The sequence below is a fragment of the Anomaloglossus baeobatrachus genome, chromosome 1 (assembly GCF_048569485.1).
Source record: "Anomaloglossus baeobatrachus isolate aAnoBae1 chromosome 1, aAnoBae1.hap1, whole genome shotgun sequence".
Taxonomy (NCBI): Eukaryota; Metazoa; Chordata; class Amphibia; order Anura; family Aromobatidae; genus Anomaloglossus; species Anomaloglossus baeobatrachus.
The window spans coordinates 813893019-813917107 of NC_134353.1; the positions used below are offsets into that span (position 1 = coordinate 813893019).

General features: G+C 47.7%; 1 protein-coding gene across 1 annotated transcript in view; it reads right to left on the reverse strand.

Annotated features, from left to right (window-relative positions):
* The window catches only part of FAM174A (family with sequence similarity 174 member A), a 38890-nt gene extending 15396 nt beyond the window's left edge, over window positions 1–23494 (reverse strand). The window contains exon 1 of the mRNA XM_075341903.1: window positions 23066–23494. Coding sequence (XP_075198018.1) covers window positions 23066–23373 — 308 coding nt within the window. The 5' untranslated portion in view covers window positions 23374–23494. The remainder of the gene's footprint in view (window positions 1–23065) is intronic.
* Window positions 23495–24089: the final 595 nt, after the last annotated feature.

Here is a 24089-nt window from a genome sequence, read left to right on the forward strand (position 1 = left end):
GGTATTTAAGGTGGCCACTTGCAAGTTGTTCTCCTATTTGAATCTCCTATGAAGAGTGGCATCATGGGCTCCTCAAAACAACTCTCAAATGATCTGAAAACAAAGATTATACAACATAGTTGTTCACGGGAAGGATACAAAAACTTGTCTCAGAGATTTAAACTGTCAGTTTCCACTGTGAGGAACATAGTAAGGAAATGGAAGAACACAGGTACAGTTCTTGTTAAGCCCAGAAGTGGCAGGCCAAGAAAAATATCAGAAAGCCAGAGAAGAAGAATGGTGAGAACAGTCAAGGACAATCCACAGACCACCTCCAAAGACCTGCAGCATCATCTTGCTGTAGATGGTGTCAATGTGCATCGGTCAACAATACAGCGCACGTTGCACAAGGAGAAGCTGTATGGGAGAGTGATGCGAAAGAAGCCGTTTCTGCAAGCACGCCACAAACAGAGTCGCCTGAGGTATGCAAAAGCACATTTGGACAAGCCAGTTACATTTTGCAAGAAGGTCCTGTGGACTCATGAAACAAAGATTAAGTTGTTTGGTCATACAAAAAGGCGTTATGCATGGAGGCAAAAAAACATGGCATTCCAAGAAAAGCACTTGCTACCCACAGTAAAATTTGGTGGAGGTTCCATCATGCTTTGGGGCTGTGTGGCCAATGCCGGCACCGGGAATCTTGTTGAAGTTGAGGGTCGCATGGATTCAACTCAGTATCAGCAGATTCTTGACAATGTGCAAGAATCAGTGACGAAGTTGAAGTTACGCAGGGGATGGATATTTCAGCAAGACAATGATCCAAAACACCGCTCCAAATCTACTCAGGCATTCATCCAGAGGAACAATTACAATGTTCTGGAATGGCCATCCCAGTCCCCAGACCTGAATATCATTGAAAATCTGTGGGATGATTTGAAGCGTGCTGTCCATGCTCGGCGACCATCAAACTTAACTGAACTGGAATTGTTTTGTAAACAGGAATGCTAAAATATACCTTCATCCAGGATCCAGGAACTCATTAAAAGCTACAACTCATTAAAAGCTACAGGAAGCGACTAGAGGCTGTTATTTTTGCAAAAGGAGTATCTACAAAATATTATGTCACTTTTATGTTGAGGTGCCCATACTTTTGCACCGGTCAAATTATGTTTAAATGCGGATTGCACATTTTCTGTTAGTACAATAAACCTCATTTGAATCCAGAAATATTACTCAGTCCATAAGTTAATAGATATATGAAATAGAAATAGCTGTTGCAAAAACCCAAATTGTTATATAGAAAAAAGGTTAACATTAATAGGGGTGCCCAAACTTTTTCATATGACTGTATATGGCTTTTTCTTTGCCACTCTGCATTGAAGGCCAGCATCCCGGAGTCGCCTCTTCACTGTAGACGTTGACACTGGCATTTTGCGGGTACTATTTAATGAAACTGCCAGTTGAGGACTTGTGAGGCGTTGATTTCTCAAACTAGAGACTTTAATGTACTTGTCTTGTTGCTCAGTTGTGCAGCAGGCCTCCCACTTCTCTTTCTACTCTGGTTAGAGCCTGTTTGTGCTCTTCTCTGAAGGGAGTAGTACACACTGCTGTATGAAATCTTCAGTTTCTTGGCAATTTCGCTTTCATTTCTAAGAACAAGACTGTCGAGTTTCACATGAAAGTTCTCTTTTTCTGGCCATTTTGAGACTTTAATGGAACCAACAAATGTAATGCTCCAGATTCTCAACTAGCTCAAAGGAAGGTCAGTTTTATAGCTTCTCTAATCAGCAAAACTGTTTTCAGCTGTGCTAACATACTTGCACAAGGGTTTTCAAGAGATTTCTAAACATTCATTAGCCTTCTAACACAGCAAACAATATATCATTAGAACACTGGAGTGGTGGTTGTGGGAAATGGGCCTCTATACACCTATGTAGATATTGCATTCAAAACCAGACGTTTTGAGCTAGAATAGTCATTTACCACATTAACAATGTGTAGAGTGTATTCCGGTTTATTTCAATGTTCGCGTCATTGAAAAAAAAAAAACGTGCTTTCCTTTCAAAATAAGGAAATATCTAAGTGACCCTAAACTTTTGAACTGTAGTGTATTTCCTTATTTACTCAGCCCGTTTTATTCTGTATGTATTCTTCTACTTGTCTACAGATTACTACACATGGCGAATATTGTATTACCAACCCTGCAATGATAATAACAGTAGACTGACTGATATGAGCTTCTGGATATAATCAACACTAGGTCATTCCAAATTATGCATTGGATTTCAGGGAGCATTCTGCATATGCTGCAAAGCAATTCTCCAGTAATAAAAGGCGACAGATTGTCTATTGTAATATACAGATTGTGCATAATTATGACACGTTAGCTGCTTAATGTCAGACAGAAACACTCAGATCTCGCTCTATTACTGCATTAATTGGCATAGTTTTCTTGTGTGTTTGGATCGTTAAGATTCTGCCGGTGGACAGATCGCCCCCCACTGACAACTCGAGGAGTCTGTGATGCACACGTGAGTCAGTAGCACACGTGCAGGTAACTTATCAATATTAGTAGCCTTTAAAGGGAAGGTATCGTCAAAAAAAAAAAAAAAATTCCAATAACTGAAAAAATGTAAAGTAGTAATGTTTTAATGTTTTGTTTAAATATTATTATTTGTTTTTAATTGAGCAAAATCTAAAAAAAAAAAATTAGAAAGTTTGATATTTTCCACTGTTAAACACTAGGGGGAGCAGCTGCTGAAATCCTACAGAAATCAGACTGTATAAGAAGCTCAGATTACAGCCTGCCGTAAAGTGGGCGGAGTCTGCTCTCCTGTGCGTGATGGCACGCCTCCCTCTCCTAATCTGAGTGTATACAACAGATAACAGAGAATGACATGTAAGGACACAATGCACAGCCATTTTCCTGGTGACCAGAAATGTGTAAAGTGTCACCAAGGACAACAGGAGTATCACACAGGATAGGATTAGATACACAGCTCAGCAGACAGTATCCCACAGGATAGGATTAGATACACAGCTCAGCAGACAGGATCCCACAGGATAGGATTAGATACACAGCTCAGCAGACAGTATCCCACAGGATAGGATTAGATACACACAGCTCAGGAGACAGTATCCCACAGGATAGGATTAGATACACAGCTCAGCAGACAGTATCCCACAGGAGAGGATTAGATACACGGCTCTGTAGACAGTATCACACAGGAGAGGATTAGATACACGGCTCTGTAGACAGTATCACACAGGAGAGGATTAGATACACAGCTCAGCAGACAGTATCCCACAGGATAGGATTAGATACACAGCTCAGCAGACAGTATCCCACAGGATAGGATTAGATACACAGCTCAGACAGGATCCCACAGGATAGGATTAGATACACAGCTCTGCAGACAGTATCCCACAGGAGAGGATTAGATACACAGCTCAGCAGACAGTATCCCACAGGATAGGATTAGATACACAGCTCAGCAGACAGTATCCCACAGGATAGGATTAGATACACAGCTCAGCAGACAGGATCCCACAGGATAGGATTAGATACACAGCTCAGCAGACAGTATCCCAAAGGATAGGATTAGATACACGGCTCTGCAGACAGTATCACACAGGAGAGGATTAGATACACAGCTCAGCAGACAGTATCCCACAGGATAGGATTAGATACACAGCTCAGCAGACAGTATCCCACAGGATAGGATTAGATACACGGCTCTGCAGACAGTATCACACAGGAGAGGATTAGATACACAGCTCAGCAGACAGTATCACACAGGAGAGGATTAGATACACAGCTCAGCAGACAGGATCCCACAGGATAGGATTAGATACACAGCTCAGCAGACAGTATCCCACAGGATAGGATTAGATACACAGCTCAGCAGACAGTATCCCACAGGATAGGATTAGATACACGGCTCTGCAGACAGTATCACACAGGAGAGGATTAGATACACAGCTCAGCAGACAGTATCACACAGGAGAGGATTAGATACACAGCTCAGCAGACAGTATCACACGATAGGATTAGATACACAGCCCTGCAGACAGTATCACACAGGAGAGGATTAGATACACAGCTCAGCAGACAGGATCCCACAGGATAGGATTAGATACACAGCTCAGCAGACAGTATCCCACAGGATAGGATTAGATACACAGCTCAGCAGACAGTATCACACAGGAGAGGATTAGATACACGGCTCAGCAGACAGTATCCCACAGGATAGGATTAGATACACAGCTCAGCAGACAGTATCCCACAGGAGAGGATTAGATACACAGCTCAGCAGACAGTATCCCACAGGATAGGATTAGATACACAGCTCAGCAGACAGTATCACACAGGAGAGGATTAGATACACAGCTCAGCAGACAGTAGCCCACAGGATAGGATTAGATACACAGCTCAGCAGACAGTATCCCACAGGATAGGATTAGATACACAGCTCTGCAGACAGTAGCCCACAGGATAGGATTAGATACACAGCCCTGCAGACAGTATCACACAGGAGAGGATTAGATACACAGCTCAGCAGAGAGTATCACACACCATAGGATTAGATACACAGACAGGATAGGATTAGATACACGGCTCAGCAGACAGCTTTTTCTCTGCTTTTCACTTGTCCCTACTGACAGTCTTGGAAAAAAGACAGATTCTGTCGAAACGTTGATACCATTATTACTGATGGACATAAAAAGAAAAAATTGTAGCAATAATCAAAAGAATAAAAATTAATACAGAGCAAAAAACATCTGGATTCTACTTTTTCTTGTTGTCCCGTTTTGAGTGCCGGACTTATTTTTCTTGTATATATTAAAATAAATACAGTCGTAGCAAACAAACGTTTTGTTGGTTGAAGAATAAAAAGGCATCAATCCGATTGTTTTACAATTTATTTTTTATTTACAACTGTTGTACACAGAAAAGAAAACATTTTTATTTTTTGCCAAAACGAGAAATGTGTTCTTGAGCAGGAGCACAGAGAATGTCAGGGGAGGTGAGCGCTGATGTGACAGGAGCTCACAGACAGACACAGAGGAAGGAGCAGGTCCACAGCAGCACAGAGGATGTCAGGGGAGGTGAGCGCTGATCTGACAGGAGCTCACAGACAGACATAGAGGAAGGAGCAGGTCCACAGCAGCACAGAGGATGTCAGGGGAGGTGAGCGCTGATCTGACAGGAGCTCACAGACAGACACAGAGGAAGGAGCAGGTCCACAGCAGCACAGAGGATGTCAGGGGAGGTGAGCGCTGATCTGACAGGAGCTCACAGACAGACATAGAGGAAGGAGCAGGTCCACAGCAGCACAGAGGATGTCAGGGGAGGTGAGCGCTGATCTGACAGGAGCTCACAGACAGACATAGAGGAAGGAGCAGGTCCACAGCAGCACAGAGGAAGTCAGGAGAGGAGAGCGCTGATCTTACAGTCTAGGTGTATATGTGTTGTGGCTCTGTGAACAGTGTATATACATATGGGGGGGCTCTAAGCATAGTCATATATATATAGGGGGAAGGGGCTCTAACCACAGTCATATATATATATATATATATATATATATATATATATATATATATATACACACAGTATATATATTACATACATTAGAGCCCCTTCCCCATATATATAAATATAATAAATTTTATATATAGGGAAGGGGCTCTAACCACTAATTATATATATATATATATATATATATATATATATATATATATATATATATATATATATATATATATATATATATATATAATTAGTGGTTAGAGCCCCTTCCCTACATATTATATTGTATTTATATATATGGGGAAGGGGCTCTAACCACAGCCTATATATATATATACATACACATACACATACACACACATAGACCGACTGATCGGTGGAGCAGCGGCGTCCAGCAGTGTAGGAGCGGCGCTGGATCGGTGGCGTGCATCTGAAGATAATAAACCACAGGAGAGTGACGGTGACAGATAACACACATATACATACTGTTACACATATACACAGACAGATCAGAGCCCCCACATATATACAGACTTAGCAGGCTCTAACCCCAGTCTGTATATATGTGGGGGCTCTGATCTGTCTGTGTACATGTGTAACAGTATGTATATGTGTGTTATCTGTCACCGTCACTCTCCTGTGGTTTATTATCTTCAGGTGCACTCCACCGATCAGCGCCGCTCCTACACTGCTGGACGCCGCCGCTCCTTCACCGCTGCTCCTCCACCGATCAGCGCCGCTCCTACACCGCTGGACGCCGCCGCTCCACCGATCAGCGCCGCCGCTCCTTCACCGCTGCTCCTCCACCGATCAGCGCCGCTCCTACACCGCTGGACGCCGCCGCTCCACCGATCAGCGCCGCCGCTCCTTCACCGCTGCTCCTCCACCGATCAGCGCCGTTTCTCCACCGCTGCACGCCGCCGTTCCTCCACCGATCAGCGCTGCTTCTCCACAGATGAACGCTGCTCCACAGGTCAGCTCCGGTCCTCCACCGCTGCACACCGCCCCTCAACGGATCAACGCTGATCTTCAGCTGTCGGTAAGGCTGGTTCTGTTCTAGGAGGCGGAGCTGTTAGGACAGAAGCTGGTGCTGCTTGTTCCTTCAGATCCTGGCGGTAGGGGGAAAAAAAATACAGCCCAGCCAAAATCGTGGGCTATGGAAAAATGGCGGCTGAACCCACCCACGGCTGGGAATTGGGCAGCCCACATAGGCGTTACCATTTGAGTAGTAACAGAACTAAAGGGGTCGGGATCCGACTACTATCCCCTATGTCCATGAGGTGCTGTAAATTGAGGCTGCACTGTCGTGCTAGAACTTGGAATGTGACATGGCAGCCCCCATTGCCAGCTTTCAAAGATTATAAAAACTGAAAGACATCTTTATTTATTGCAAGATAACATTATAACTTCATGTTATCTTACAAGTAATCATTGTTTGGAATATAAAAATCCGCGACACCTTCCCTTTAATTCTCGGATGTACATCTGCAGGTGACTGAATTCAATCCGCGACCTCCAATGTGATAACTCACGGCGGTGAAACAGCCGCTATATAACTTTATGTTTCTATAAAACTTTTATAGTAAAAACCTGTCTCTTCCATAATAGCGGCTATATATATCACAGCCGTCTGTATCACATTCTAAATTTCTACTATTGGTGGAAAGCAAAGAGCAAGACAATAGTTTCCACTATGATCACAACCAAATCATAGAAGACACAGAAATAGCTTCACAATTAGTGATCATTTCTGAATATCAATGGAACATACACACAAGGAAGTTCCGGGCTATTATTTTAGGAAACGGGATGTGCGATGAAGAGAAGTTCTGACCCATCCCCAGGATAGGTGATGATTTCATAGATTTGTTGAGGTCCACTGAATGGGGTACCACAACTCATCGCCAGAACATGGCACTTTAACCGCACTTAAAATAGAGCGGCCACGTCACTCCATTCATTCTCTATGGGACTGCCGAGAGCAGAGTTTTTTCCCAGCAGCCCCAAAGAGAATGAATGCACAGAGCAGCAGAGAATTTGTTCTACCGCTCTATTCCAACAGACATAAATGCCCTTTTTAAAGACTTGAGAAGATCCAACCATTGGGACCCCCAACCCTCCATATATTAGTTAACACATATCTTGTGATGTCATAACATCTCTTCAAGGGAAATCCCATTAATAAAACACCAACATATTCCAAATCATTGTACTGAGTCTGTAGACATTTGTGTCTCCCTGCCCTGCAACTGACAACTTAGGCTGGTTTCACACTACGTTTATTTAACATCCGTCCATAACGTTTTTTTAGCGGAAAAACGGATCCAGTGCAAATGCGTTTTCACTTCAATGCATTTGCAATGGACTCGCGTCCACCTGCGTTCGCATTCGTTTGCGTGCGTTAGACACAGGATCCGTACTTTTGCGTTATTTTAACATGTTTCAAAAACGCTAGTTGTAGAGTTTTTTACCTTTGTCAAAATAACGCATCTCACAGGATCCTTCACATTGCGCCGCGAGCTGCAATGCATTTCAATGAGCGCTGGATCCTGCCTAGCAGAATGCGTTGAGTTGCGTTGTAACAGGATCCTGCTTTTGTACTGAGCATGCCCAGAACCAGTCTCGCGTGATCTGTCTCTCTCTCCTCCTCCTCCTCCCTCCCTCACCCTCTCTATCTCTGTCTTTCCCCCTTCCTCCCCTCCCTCTCCTCCACCTGAGAGCTGCGGACACTCGTAACCAAGGTAAATATCGGGTAACCACTTCTCTTAGTTACCCGATGTTTACGTTGGTTACGTGTGCAGGCAGCCCTGCTCCTAGCAGCTGCAGACACTCGTAACCAAGATAAATATCGGGTATCCAAGCCCGATGTTTACCTTGGTTACGAGCGTCTGCAGCTGTCAGAAGCCGGCTCCCAGTCTGGCACGTTTAGTTCCCGTCACTCCCGATCATATGACTCCAATGCCCGCCCCTAAACATCCAGTGACAGGATCCTGCAAAATAACAGATGCGTTAGCATGCGTTTTTTGCTGTAAAAGCAGGATCCGCTTTTGCAGCAAAAAAACGTTCCTGACGCATGTTAAAAAAACGTAGTGTGAAAGCAGCCTTAATGGCAATCTTTTAGGCCCCCTTCACATTGTGTTTCAGTGGCTCCGACGGGGCATACGGCCGAAATCCGGCCCCTCCCCCCACAAAACGGGTTTCGGACGTATGCGCCGACAGGGCCATTGAGTATAATGGAGCAGACAGAGCGTGTGCTCTGTCTTGCACCATTTTCGGGTGTATACGCTTTCTGCAGGCGGATGCCCAGACGTAGCAGACTACGTCTCCCCCTGCAAAAAGCGTATACACCTGAAAATGGTGCAAAACAGAGCATACGCTTCCTCTGTCTGCTCAATTATACTTAATGACCCTGTCGGCGCATACGTCCGAAACACGTTTTGTGGGGGGGGGGAGGGGCGGGATTTCGGACGTATGCCCCAACAAAGCCACTGAAACACGGTGTGAAAGGGGCCTAAGGCATGTGTGATGAAAGTGGTACAAATATGAGAAGAATGCATGTTGTCCTTGGTTGGAACTGAATCCAAAATGATTCACAAAATATGACAAAATTAAAAAAAAAAAAAATGAAAAAAAAACCACTCACCAGAAACAGCCATTAGCCAGCAGGTCAACCAGTAAATGCACTATCATGATGCAGCCGGCCCCAAATGATAAGAGGTGGGGGCAGCACAGGTGCAGAATACCGATGAGACAACCACTCACAGCCTACCAACTCAGAGGGGTGGTTGCTGGTATTAAAACTGCACACAGATGGGGTTTCCAAAGGTCGCCAGTCACACAGTTATAGGGTGTCTTTCTTGTGTGATGAGGCACTAATATAGTGCTGGGCAGCACTAGGTCATCAATAGGCTGTAAGCCAGACACTGTGCATTGCACGTGCTTGTGTGACTGGTGCCCTATGCAAACTCAATCTGTGTGCAGTTTTAATACCAACCACCCCTTTATGCTATGGTAGGCTGAGAGTGGTTGTCTCATCGGTATTCTGCACCTGTGTTGCCCCCACCTTTATCATAGGGGGGCGGCTGCATCCTCATTTGCTGTTTGACCTGTTGGCGAATGGCTTTTTGAATCCAAAACGACCACAGTGCAAGGCAATAGTGATGAGCACTGAGCAGATCGTTGCCCGTTTCATGCCAGGCCTGATCATATACAGGGCAAACAATGCAATTCTGCAGGGAATGTCACTACCATACCCACACAACAGGGATATTTGCCTTTCCTAAAATACCCTGTAACCTTTTCAGGTGAACTTACTTTGCCATTCTCTAAACTTTTGATTGCACATGTCCAACTGTTAAACGTTTCAGTACATTTTGCACAATTTGCTCTTCTCTAACAAGGAGCTTAATGGCAAAATTCACAACAGGTGTTTGATCCATGAATCGCCCCAATACATTTTGGGGTTTAATTAGAATTGGTATTAAACAGTCCTCCTCATCACGTTCACATTTTGACATCATAAGATCAAGAGGACACCTAACAATTGATCAGCAGTATCTTGCCATTTCGAGGCTTCAAGCAGTGTGTTCTCAGATGGCCACTGAGCTTAGTGTCACAGAGTTTCATCAGCAGGTTGCAACAGAGATACAGAGAGACTGGGAGTGCCACAGATAGGCATAGAAGTGGACATCCCTTGGCTACAATGACAGCTTCATTGTGAACAATGCTCTTTGGAACTGGATGATTGATGCCTTACAAGCCCAGGCACATTTAAGGGAGGTGAGAGGCGCCAGATTGTCACGTCAGACTATTCAAAACCGTTTACATCAACCTGGTCTGTGGGCTAGATCAGAGGTCCCCAACTCCAGTCCTCAAGGCCCACCAACAGTGCAGGTTTTTGGGATTTCCTTAGTATTGCACAGGTGTTAATATAATTACCTGCCCAGGTGCTGGTTCCAACAGCAGTGCAATGCTAAGGAAATCCTGAAAACATGCACTGTTGGTGGGCCTTGAGGACTGGAGTTGGGGAACCCTGGGCTAGATGACTTCTGCAAGGGTTTCTGACCATGATGTGATAGGATACACGTAACTCCATCTGTTGAGTGCTGCAGATAGGATACCACACCTTATTTGTAAAGTAAACAATAAATCTGGCACTCCCCAGAAAAAAAATTGTGATATCAACTTGACTTATTGGTGATGGAAATAAAAAAAAGTAACATTTCGGTCTGTAATATAGACCTTCTTCAGACAGATTGCCAGGTGTGAGAAAATGTCTAGTGTAGCGCCAGAGGATAGGGGCAAAAGCACATTAGTGGTGCGCCCTGTGATAGGATACACGTCACTGTCTAATGTTGGGCTTCTGACCAGACCACCAGCCTCTGGTGCCATAGTCTTGCTGTACAAGGGACCAGTGGGCCTCAGTGCTGCTCACTGGTGAAAGATTATTAAGGCTCCTTTCACATTGCGTTTTTCTCTACGTCCACAGGTCCCGTCGGGGGAGCCGTCCGGACCGCCCCTCCCCCACTCTGCAAAGCGTGCTCCGGACGCATGCGCCCGACAGGGCCATTCACTGCTATGGAGCGCACTGCGTTAGCGTGTGCTCTGTTTTGGGCCATTTTGTGCATATATACGTTTCTGCAGACGAACACCCGAACATAGGTGGTCTACGTTCAGGTGTCAGTCTGCAGAAACGTATATATGCACAAAATGGCACAAAACAGAGCACACGCTAACGCAGTGCGCTCCATAGCAGTGAATGGCCCTGTCGGGCGCATGCGTCCGGAGCACGCTTTGCAGAGTGGGGGAGGGGCGGTCCGGACGGATGCTCCGACGGGACCTGTGAGCGGAAGGTAAAACGCAATGTGAAAGGGGCTGAGCAGAAACGATGGCCATCAATAATGTTGGAGACACCAAGGAGAGAACTATGCATCAGCCACTGTTGTCACCAGACGAGCCTTTGGTGGTGGTGTTACAGTGTGGTCAGGTGTGTCTTGTCAATACACACTGCCCTACACTTTGTGAATGGTAAAGTGACAGCTCCTACTACTGGAATCACATTAATCCAATTATTTTGCCTCTGCATGAACAACACAGGCCTAACTTCATCTTCATGGATGACAATGCTCCAGCTCATCGAGGTCGCATCATTAGGGAACGGCTCCTGGAGACTGGGGTACCTGGAACGGAGGGGCCTGCACTTTCTCCAGACCTGAAGTCAACAAGTAAAGGCTTGTAACTATCTCAGAACCTTAATGACCTGAGGGCCGCCCTTCAAGAAGAGTGGATGCCATGCCTCAGCAGACAATAACTCCACTTGTGAATAGCATGAGACATCGTTGTCAGCTGTAATTGATGCTCAAGACAACATAATATTAGTAAATACAGTGATCCCTCACCTATCGCAGGAGTTACGTTCTAGAGACCTCACAATAGCTGAAAATCTGCAAAGTAGCGCGCTATATTTACTTTATTATTTACCTGTATTTTTCTAATTATAAGACGCAGTCCTCCCAAAAATTTGGGAGGAAAATGAGGGGTGCGACTTATAAGCCGAATCTAGGTTACCAGGGGGTGATGAAGAATGATGACAGGAGGCAGGGACAAAGCTGCGGACTGTGCGCTGCAGTAGGTGAGGCAGGGGCCATCCTGAAAAGGTCAGCAATGTGGGCTTCAAATAATGGCGCCTGGAGTCAGTGCGTGTGCAGATTGAGCTCTCGGCTCAAGATCTCATCTGCACACAAGCCACCTCCAGCCCATTGATCTCCCAGCAGTTAAGAAAAATGGCACTGAGCCGATAGCTCAATCTGCACACGCGCCGACTCCGGGTGCCATATCTTTGAAGCGCCGATAACCGTTTTTTGGATGTTACTGCCAGAGCCCACAGCGAGCATCTGGGACACCTGCCGCACCGTCCACAGCATAGCCCTGGTACACCAGTGCTCCTGCCTTCTGTGACCCCGCTCCACCACCGCTGCCGCCACCCCAGATGCCCACAATACAGTGAAGGTGTAATAAGTGCCGCGATATAGCGGGGACGACTATACCTTCAATTAGAAATGTAGTATAGTTCTCCTGATTAGCCATGTCTCTTACCTCATGTGCAGGGCATTGCTGCTTAGGTCTCCATGTTTACAACTATGAGTAACTAAGTGTCACTACATGAGTGGACATAAACATGCAATGCACAGCTGTAATGCACATGAGGTAAGAGACATGGCTATATCAGGAGAACTATACTACATTTCTAATTCAAGGTATAGTCTAATATTATTACGCCTACTATATATTGGAATAGGATTTGAGATGGGAAAACTTCTTTAACCCCTTTACGAACTTGGATGTACCTATATGCCCAAGGTCGTATCTGTCCTTTTAATGTATTATTACCCACACATATGTGATTTCATCAGCAGACAGGTGCAGCTAACAGGTGCGGGTGGATCTCCAATCCACTCACACCTGTTAACTAGTTAGATCGCGCTGTCGAACTCTAACAGCGCGATCTAACAAGCTCTGGTGGGGATTGTGCCATTCCCCGCCACCATGAGCGGCCCTGTGATGTAATCATGGGGCGCCGATGGGTTGTTATGACAGCCGGGGTCAGCTGATGACTCCGGTCACTGTTATGACTCACTTCCTGTGAATACCAGCATTCACAGTAAAAGAGCATTTATGTTAATCAGAGCGATGCTGAAGCATCACTCTGATCAGCAGAAGCGATGGGACAGTACAGGCATAAAGTCCCCTAGGGGACTAGTAAAATCAGTAAAAGAAAGGAAAAAAAAAAAACAAACACCACCAAAACCTTAAGGCCGGGGCCACACTCGCACTCGCACACGCAGGCAGTACAGCAGAGCCAAGTGTTATGCTAGTATCCCTGTGTCTGAGGTCCAACTGTGCAAGCGGACCTCAGCTGCGGGGGGCGGGCCGGCACTCAGGAGGGGAGTGAGGTATTTATCTCCCTCTCTCCTCCGTAACCGGCTATTCCCATTCTCGCTCTGCATGCATGGTACATCGGTGTACTGCGAGTGCAGTGCGATTTTTCTCTTGCCCCATTCCCTTGAATGGGTGCGAGAGAAAGTCTCAGCTTACAATCCCAGCATGTTGCGATTGTTTTCTCGGTCCGATTAGGGCTGAGAAAATAATCGCTCATGTGTGCTGAAACACAGGCTACAATTGGTCAGAGTTAAATGCAATGTTTTATCGCACTTCACTCGCACCGATTTTTTCACCGTGTGGCTTAGGCCTAAAAGTTCAAGTCACCCCTCCTTTGTCCTATTGAAAATACAATTTTAAAAAATACACACTTGGTATCGCCGCTTTAAGAAATGCCCGATCTTTCAAAATATAAAATCAATTAATCTGATCAGTACACGGCACGGCGAGAAAAAAAAAAAATCATGAACGCCAAAATTATGATTTTTTTTTTTGTTGCCGCAACAATACAACATTAACCCCTTCACGACAGGCCGATTTTGCACTTTTATTTTTTTCGCCATTCTTCTTCCGAGAGACATAACTTTTCTTTTTCAATCAATATGGTCATGTGAGGGTTCATTTTTTTGCGGGACGAGTTGTACTTTTAAATGAAACCACGCGTTTTACCATATAGTGTACTGGAAAATGGCAAAAAAGTTCCAAATGCAGAAAAATTGCAAAAGTACGACTGCACTATTGTTTGAGATATTGTATCCACCATGTTCACTATGTGGTAAAACTGATGTGTCGGTGTGATGCCCGAGATCGGTGTCAGTTTGTAGACACCAAAGATGTATAGGTTTACTTTTATCTAAGGGGTGAATGAATGGGGGGATACCAAATGTGTATATTTTTTTAACCCTTTAATTTTCAAAGGGGCGGGCCGGCAGTGAGGAGGGGAGGGAGGGATGGATTTGAACTTAGTTTTTTTTTTTTTATTTTTTCAAAACTTTTTTATTTTTATTTTATTAGTCCCCTTAGGAGGCTATAAGGATCAGCAATTTGATCGTTTATTCACCGCTCAGACCGGGAGAAATGATCATCTCTTGTAACAGCCAGTACTCGGCTGTTTCTCACAGGACCTGAGTGATGTGAGCACAGGAGTCATCACATGACCATGTGCTACCATGACAACCATCAGATTCACATGATCACGTCACATGACTTCCGGTGGAGGTCTATGAGTATTGGATTACCGCGATCCCCGTTAAATTGGCACTGTCACATTTTGACAGTGCCATTTAAGGGGTTAACAGGTATGGGTGGATAGCGACTCCACTTGTACCTGCGAGGCACACATGTCAGCTGTACAAATCAGCTGACATGTGTGCGGATCCCCACCGACAGCACGCAGCAAAACAAGCCCTCATACAGCAATACCGACGAAAAAAAAAGAGAATTTTGTTTACTTACCGTAAATTCTTTTTCTTATAGTTCCGTATTGGGAGACCCAGACCATGGGTGTTTAGCTTCTGCCTCCGGAGGACACACAAAGTACTACACTTAAAAGTGTAGCTCCTCCCTCTGACCTTATACACCCCCTGGTGAGCAGACCCAGCCAGTTTAGTGCAAAAGCTGAAGGAGAATAGCCACCCACATGTAGAACAGAACAAGAGCCGGAACAACCGGAGACTCTGTCCACGACAACAGCCGGTGATAACACGCGGAACAAGAAATTGCCAACAGGCAACAGGGAGGGTGCTGGGTCTCCCAATACGGAACTATAAGAAAAAGAATTTACGGTAAGTAAACAAAATTCTCTTTTTCTTTATCGTTCCTTTGGGAGACCCAGACCATGGGACGTTCCAAAGCAGTCCCTGGGTGGGAAATAAACAGAAAAACTGAGAAGTAGGCGGAGCCTAACTTCACAAGAGGGCGACAGCCGCCTGAAGGATGCGTCTGCCCAAGCTCGCATCTGCCGAAGCATGAGCATGCACTTGGTAGTGCTTCGAAAAGGTATGCAGGCTAGTCCAAGTGGCAGCCTGACAGACTTGTTGAGCCGTAGCCTGGTGCCTGAAAGCCCAAGAGGCACCGACAGCTCTGGTCGAATGTGCCTTGATCCCCGGCGGGGGAGGCACCTGAGTACTCTGGTAGGCGTCCGAAATGGTCGATCTAATCAAACGGGCTAAGGTCGGCTTAGACGCAGAAAGGCCCTTGCGCCGACCTGTGGTTAGCACAAAAAGAGAAGTGCACCGCCTAAGTGCAGCGGTGCGAGACACATAGATCCGGAGAGCACGCACCAGATCCAGAGTATGCTATGCAGCGCTTTTTCAAAGCGATGAACAGGAGCCGGACAAAAGGAAGGTAAGGTAATGTCCTGGTTAAGGTGGAAAGGAGAGACCTCCTTAGGAAGAAAGTCCGGAGTCGGACGGAGAACCACCTTGTCTTGATGGAAAACTAAAAAAAAAAAAAAAAAAAAAAAAAAAGAAGAAGAAGAAGAGGTGACTCCGAAGAGAGCGCAGCCAAATCAGAGACTCTCCTGAGGGAAGTTATGGCCACCAGAAAGGCCACTTTCTGTGAAAGACGATACAAAGAAACCTTCCTAAGAGGCTCAAAGGGGGGTTTCTGCAAGACCATGAGAAACAAGTTAAGGTCCCAGGGATCCAAGGGCCGCCGGTAAGGCGGAATGATGTGAGACGCGCCTTGCATGAAGGTGCGGACCTGAGCCAGCCGAGCGAGACGCCGCTGGAACAGAACTGACAGAGCTGAGACTTGTCCCTTGAGAGAGTTGAGGGACAATCCTAGCTGCAGACCGGACTGTAGAAAAGACAGAAGGGTCGGCAAGGAGAATGGCCAAGGAGGATGGTCGGTAGAGCGACACCAGGACAGGAAAATTTTCCAAGTCCTGTGATAGATCTTAGCGGAGGAAGACTTACGGGCCCGAGTCATAGTAGAGATGACTTCAGGAGGAATACCAGAAGCCGTCAAAATCCAGGACTCAAGAGCCACGCCGTCAATTTGAGAGTTGCAGAATTCGGGCGGAAAAACGGACCTTGCGAGAGAAGGTCTCGATGGTCCGGGAGATGCCACGGCATCTCTACGGACAGATGGAGCAGGTCTGGATACCAAGCTCGCTTGGGCCAGTCCGGTCCAATGAGGATGACTAGACAGCCCTCCATTCTGATCTTGCGCAGGACTCTGGGCAAGAGAGCTAGAGGGGGCAAACACGTAGGACAGACGAAACTGGGACCAGTCTTGAACCAGAGCGTCCGCGGCGAATGCCTGAGGATCGTGGGAGCGGGCCACATAAACAGGAACTTTGTTGTTGTGACGGGAAGCCATTAGGTCCACGTCCGGAGAGCCCCATTTGCGGCAGATTAACTGAAACACTGCCGGGTGAAGGGACCACTCGCCACCGTCCACGGTTTGACGGCTGAGATAATCTTCCTCCCAGTTTTCCACGCCTGGGATGTGGACTGCGGATATGGTGGACTTGGAGTCCTCCGCCCATTGAAGGATGCGTTGTACCTCCAACATTGCCAGGCGGCTGCGTGTCCCGCCTTGGTGATTGATGTAGGCAACCGCTGTCGCGTTGTCTGACTGGACTCGAATGTGCCTGCCCGCCAACAGGTGGTGAAAAGCTAGGAGAGCTAGAAGCACGGCTCTGGTTTCCAGCACATTGATCGAAAAGGCTGACTCGGACGGAGTCCAAGTGCCCTGCGCTCTGTGGTGGAGACATACCGCTCCCCAGCCGGATAGACTGGCATCCGTGGTGAGAATCACCCAGGACGGGGCCAGGAAGGAGGGCCCCTGGGACAGGGAGAGGGGCCAAAGCCACCACTGAGGAGAGCTCCTGGTCTGTGGCGACAGAGCCACCAACCTGTGTAAGGAGGAAGGCCGCTTGTCCCAACAGTGGAGAATGTCCAGCTGCAGGGGGCGCAGATGGAACTGGGCAAAGGGAACAGCCTCCATTGACGCCACCATTTGACCCAGCACCTGCATCAGACGCCTGAGGATATAGCGGCAGGGCCTCAGCAGAGAGCGCACCGCTAGCTGGAGGGACTGCTGTTTGACTAAGGGCAACTTCACAAGTGCCGGCAAAGTCTCGAGCTGCATCCCTAGGTACGTGAGACTCGGTCGGAGTCAGAGTGGATTTGGGAAGATTGACTAGCCACCCGAATTGGGCTAGAGTGGCGAGAGTGAGCGAGACACTCCGCTGACAATCTGCGCTGGATGAAGCCTTGACTAGAAGGTCGTCCAGGTAAGGAATCACTGCCAACCCCTGGAGGTGCAGAACCGCAATCACTGCTGCCATGACCTTGGTGAATACCCGAGGAGCCGTGGCTAACCCGAAGGGGAGAGCCACGAATTGGAAATGATCCTCTCCTATTGCAAAACATAGCCAACGCTGGTGTGAAACTGCAATTGGCACATGCAGATAGGCATCTCTGATGTCGATGGATGCCAGGAAATCCCCTTGGGTCATTGAGGCAATGACTGATCGCAGAGACTCCATGCGAAAGTGCCGCACCTGAACATGCTTGTTGAGAAGCTTGAGATCCAGGATGGGCCGGAAGGTACCGTCCTTTTTGGGAACTAGGAAGAGACTTGAGTAGAAACCTCTGAACCGTTCCCGGGCGGGAACCGGTGCAATTACTCCGTTGGCCTGCAAGGCTGTCACGGCCTGCGAGAAGGCGGCGGCCTTGGAGCAAGGGGGGGGGGTTGAGAGAAAAAATCTGATTGGCGGGCTGGAAGAGAATTCTATCCTGTAGCCGTGGGAGATGATATCTCTCACCCACTGATCGGAGACGTGTTGAAACCAAGCGTCGCCAAAGTGGGAGAGCCTGCCACCGACTAAGGACGTCGCCGGAGCGGGCAGAGAGTCATGAGGAGGCTGCCTTAGTGGCAGCACCTCCTGCGGTCTTCTGTGGACGCGCTTTTGGGCGCCAGTTGGATTTCTGGTCCTTGGCTGAGTTTTTCAAACTAGAGGAGATTATTATTTTTGGAGGCAGTATATCAAATTTTTACTAGCAGTCCTACCTTCATTAAATATTTAAAACATCAATTTTTATTAGATAAATTTAAAAGTACAAATTAATCCCACACCGTGAGTGATACACACAACCAACAAGAACAAAACAAAAAAATTCGGACACAAATAAGGCCACAATTATGGACCCCTTTTTATATGCGGAGTTTGTTGTGGAGATTACGGTATTGTTTATCTAGATTAGGGCAAACAGATCTAGATACGCCCTAAATCTATCTGTCCGCTACCTGTCAATGGAGATATAACTTATGTTACACGCACCCTAAAGTTAAAGAGGTGCCCCCACTCCACGACGGCTAGCCCTTTATAGCTGCCCCTAAACTCCCTCACTGATACAGGTACAGGCAGTTTAGATATTTAATTAATTTCGTTCAAATAAGGAGATCACTTATCTTAGTATTCTTACGGCAGCTCTTTGCATAAACACAGTCCAGAAAGAGGAGAAAAGGCTCATAAGGCCACAGTTGGAGACCCCTCCACCTTTTTGGACTTCCAGTATTGTCTATTCAGATTAAGGCACCAGAGTCTAAATGCACCCTACCTCAGTCTGTCCGCTACCTGACAATGGAGATATAACTTTCGTTACACGCACCCTAACGTTAAATAGGTGCCCCCATTCCACGGCGGCTAGCCCTTGGTAGCTGACCCTAAACTCCCTCACCAATTCAGGTACAGGCAGTTTGTATATATTTGGATACTTAAAGATGGTCACTTATCTCATCTTATGTTCTCATGGCAGCTTTTCCACAGAAGAATACAGTCCGCAATATGTCCAAAGGAAAAAACTCGACGCGTTTCCCCCCACTAATATATATTGGGGTTCATCAGGAGTTTCAAGGCACAATCGCCATTCTGATGTCCAGCTGCATATGTGGCAGCAGATAACCCTCAAGAGACGGTGCTTGTTGCTCTGCCACAAGCACCGTCTCTTGAGGGTTATCTGCTGCCACATATGCAGCTGGACATCAGAATGGCGATTGTGCCTTGAAACTCCTGATGAACCCCAATATATATTAGTGGGGGGAAACGCGTCGAGTTTTTTCCTTTGGACATATTGCGGACTGTATTCTTCTGTGGAAAAGCTGCCATGAGAACATAAGATGAGATAAGTGACCATCTTTAAGTATCCAAATATATACAAACTGCCTGTACCTGAATTGGTGAGGGAGTTTAGGGTCAGCTACCAAGGGCTAGCCGCCGTGGAATGGGGGCACCTATTTAACGTTAGGGTGCGTGTAACGAAAGTTATATCTCCATTGTCAGGTAGCGGACAGACTGAGGTAGGGTGCATTTAGACTCTGGTGCCTTAATCTGAATAGACAATACTGGAAGTCCAAAAAGGTGGAGGGGTCTCCAACTGTGGCCTTATGAGCCTTTTCTCCTCTTTCTGGACTGTGTTTATGCAAAGAGCTGCCGTAAGAATACTAAGATAAGTGATCTCCTTATTTGAACGAAATTAATTAAATATCTAAACTGCCTGTACCTGTATCAGTGAGGGAGTTTAGGGGCAGCTATAAAGGGCTAGCCGTCGTGGAGTGGGGGCACCTCTTTAACTTTAGGGTGCGTGTAACATAAGTTATATCTCCATTGACAGGTAGCGGACAGATAGATTTAGGGCGTATCTAGATCTGTTTGCCCTAATCTAGATAAACAATACCGTAATCTCCACAACAAACTCCGCATATAAAAAGGGGTCCATAATTGTGGCCTTATTTGTGTCCGAATTTTTTTGTTTTGTTCTTGTTGGTTGTGTGTATCACTCACGGTGTGGGATTAATTTGTACTTTTAAATTTATCTAATAAAAATTGATGTTTTAAATATTTAATGAAGGTAGGACTGCTAGTAAAAATCCTTGGCTGAGTTAGCGGACGAGGCCGAGGGCTTAGAGGACGACCAGTTGGAGGAACGAAAGGAACGAAACCTCGACTGATTCCTACCCTGGGCAGGTTTCCTGGTTTTGGTTTGTGGCATGGAAGTACTCTTCCCGCTAGTAGCTTCCTTAATAATTTCATCCAGCTGTTCTCCGAACAGCCGGGACCCAGCAAAAGGGGGCCCAGCAAGGTACTTCTTAGAAGAAGCATCTGCCTTCCACTCTCGAAGCCACAAGATCCTGCGGATAACGAGGGAATTAGCCGAAGCCACCGCAGTGCGGTGAGAAGCCTCCAGCATGGCAGACATAGCATAAGATGAAAAAGCTGAAGCTTGGGAAGTTAAGGCAACCATTTCGGGTATAGATTCCCTGGTGAGGGAATGCATCTCCTCTAGAGAAGCAGAGATGGCTTTGAGAGCCCACACTGCTGCAGAAGTCGGGGAAAACGCGGCCCCCGCCGCTTCATACACGGATTTGGCCAGAAGGCCAATCTGACGGTCCGTGGAATCCTTAAGGGAGGTGCCGTCAGCCACAGACACAACAGTCCGAGCTGAGAGCCTAGACATCGGAGGGTCTACCTTTGGGGACTGAGCCCACTCCTTGACCACCTCAGGTGGGAAGGGAAAACGGTCATCAGAACCACGCTTTGGGAAGCGTTTGTCAAGACAGGCCCTGGGTTTGGTCACAGCGGCCTGAAAACTGGAGTGGTTAAAGAACACACTCTTTGCTCTCTTAGGCGAGGTAAACTGGTGCTTTTCTGCCAGAGAAGGTTGCTCCTCTGATACTGGCGGATTGAGATCCAGTACAGAATTAATGGAAGCAATCAAGTCACTAAGATCTGAGTCACCCTCGGACAGATCAATGGGGTACATGGAGTTAGCCTCCGAGCACCCTGTAAAGGCATCCTCCTCATCCTGCGAGTCAGCTCTTGAATCAGAGCCGCGGGAGGAGGAGGGAGAGGGAACCCTGCATCTCTTCTTAGGAGGACGGGGTCTGGGCCCTGATGATGAATCCTCTATGAGCTCCGAACCTAAGGGACCCATAGCAATAGGGGCACCCTGTGAAGGGGGCTGATGCATATTCAAAGTCCTGGACAGAAGTCCCATGGACTCAGCAAAAGACTGGGAGATAGACCTAGAAAAGGATTCTACCCAAGCCGGGGGTTCAGCCACAGGAGCAGGAGCAGCCTGAGAGACCACTGGGGGTGAGACTCTAGGCTGTGGCACCGCCAAGTTAGAGCAGACCTCACAATGAGGATAGGTGCTCGGTTCAGGCAGCAGGAGCTTACATGCAGCGCATACAGAATAAAGCTTTGGAGCCTTGCTCCTCGTGTGAGACATGCTGCTGGAGTGGGGGCTCTGCCAGAAAATGAACCCCAGAGAGTATATACAGAGGTCCACAACCGGAGACCGGTTGTGGCTTACCAGATCGCTGGAGCGGTGTTGTGTGCCCTCCAGATCCCGAAGCCCGGACCCCCAAGCACAGCACCTCAGCAGGGATGCAGACTGCAGACCAGCGCCGAGTGAACTCTGTCTGAGAAAATGGCCGCCGGAGTGAAGGGGAGACATGCACAGCAGTGGGGAGTGTCCCTCCCCTGTGCAGAACGGCTGCCGGGAGGAGCCGAGCCTGTCCCTCTGCATGAATGACATGCGAGGGCAGAGAACAGAAACTAGGCCTCCGGCAAAGCCGGGGCCTATATTTGAGCGGCGAGGCCGACGCGCAGGCACCATCGGCGCGGTTCTCGGGCGACAGCTAGAGAACCTGCCGGAAATGCCAATAAATACAGTAAGCACACTCTCCCCAAACAATAAAGCACAGGGACCCCCAAAATATAAACGTCTCAGGTACTTAACTGCTGAGACGCAGGGCCAGGCCCCTGGGGATGAGTGCTCCGGTCCAGCAGGATCCTGAAGGGCTGCGGATGGAGACCGGTCTCCTGCCAGGCAGGGAAACCGTGCTGGCTCCCACTTCAAGCCAGAGCCCAGGAGGGATGGTGAAGGAGCATGGCATGTAAGGCTCCAGCCTTGGAAATCAACCTTACAGCACCGCCGACACAGTGGGGTGAGAAGGGACATGCCGGGGGTCCAGACGTGGACCCGCACTTCTTCAATCTCTTCCAAAGAAAAAAATCATATGAGAATACATGTGTGGATGTATGCCTCCTGAACACAAAGCGATAAACTGGCTGGGTCTGCTCACCAGGGGGTGTATAAGCTCAGAGGGAGGAGCTACACTTTTAAGTGTAGTACTTTGTGTGTCCTCCGGAGGCAGAAGCTAAACACCCATGGTCTGGGTCTCCCAAAGGAACGATAAAGAAAATAAAAATGTTATGGCTCGTGGAAGAACAGGAAGGAAACATTGGAAAATCTACCGGGGGTGACGGTATTAACCATTTTATTTCCCTCTGGCCGAGAAATAAAGAGCAGAGAAAACAGAAGAGAACTGGAGACATTCCAGGAGACCAAAACACACCGCCTGGCCTCTATTTTAACCTATACTTCAGTTTCTCTGCACCTGAACCGCATCAGAAAGACAGAATTACAAACAGATGTGCAACCTAACATCGCGCTGCAGACTGTCGCACCTGTGTGAACACAGTCCAGGCTTAAGGAGGCAGAAGTGTGCTGTTATAGGGAATCATTGCAGTATGATAGTAGTAGTCTTATATCAGTCATGACGTAATGGTGATGACGTCACCGCACACGCTGCGCTCACCTGATCGTCCTGATCACGAAGTAGATGATGACGGCCGCGCTCACCACCACCAGCACGGCCAGGGCCCTCTGGGTCTGGGGCTTGGGGACGGCCGGGGCGGCCATGGTGGAGGACAGGTCGTCCTGGGCAGTGTGCGCAATGCTCCCATTGGCGGGCACAGGAGGCTGCGGAGCGCTGTCCCCGCTCGGTGAGGCTATGGCAGCCGCAGTAGGGCCCGGAGAGCTCAGAGCGCCGGGCACACAACACACAGACAGCAGCAGGACACAGGTCACCCAGCCGGGCGGCCCGGCCCTCCTACCGGCACACATGCTCCCCTCCCCCGGAGGAGAGGACCGTTACACCCGCCACTCCAGCCGCGGGCACACCGCACAGTACGGCTGCAGCACCTACACGTCCACTTCCTGGTCTGAGAGCGCACGCTGCGTGGTTGCTAGGCGATAGGCAGCTGTGCGCGATGACGTCACACGTCCACAGTGATGGAGCTACTGTGAACTTGTGTCGGTGTCTGTTCTGCATCTGACTAGTTCTGTTGTTCTCTGTAATCAGCCACGTCTGGTGGAGGGAAGCTGCCGTGCGGTCCCGTAGGATTCCCGACTGATCCTGCAGAGCATTTACATTAGTGATTACTGCATGGGCTCAATCACACAGTGCGGATTTTCTGCGGATGTTCAGTGTGGTCATATCACAGATAGGCTATGTGCGCACTTACCGGATTTTGCCGCGGATTTTCCGCGGTTTTGCTGCATGTTTCGCTGCAGAAAATGTTCATAACATCTCTGCAGTGAATCACCAGCAAATCCTATGGAGAAAAAAAATCCTGTGCGCACTGGGCGGAATTTGACAGCTGCATGTTTTGCTGCGGGAATCCCGCAGCAAAAACAAGTGCATGTCACTTCTTTTCCGCACGTCGCTGCGGGATTTCCCTCCATTGACTCAATGTTAATCATGAAATCCCGCAGGGAATAACGCAGGCAGCAAATTCTGTGCGGTTCACTGCGTTTTCCTGCGTTATTCCCTGCGGTAT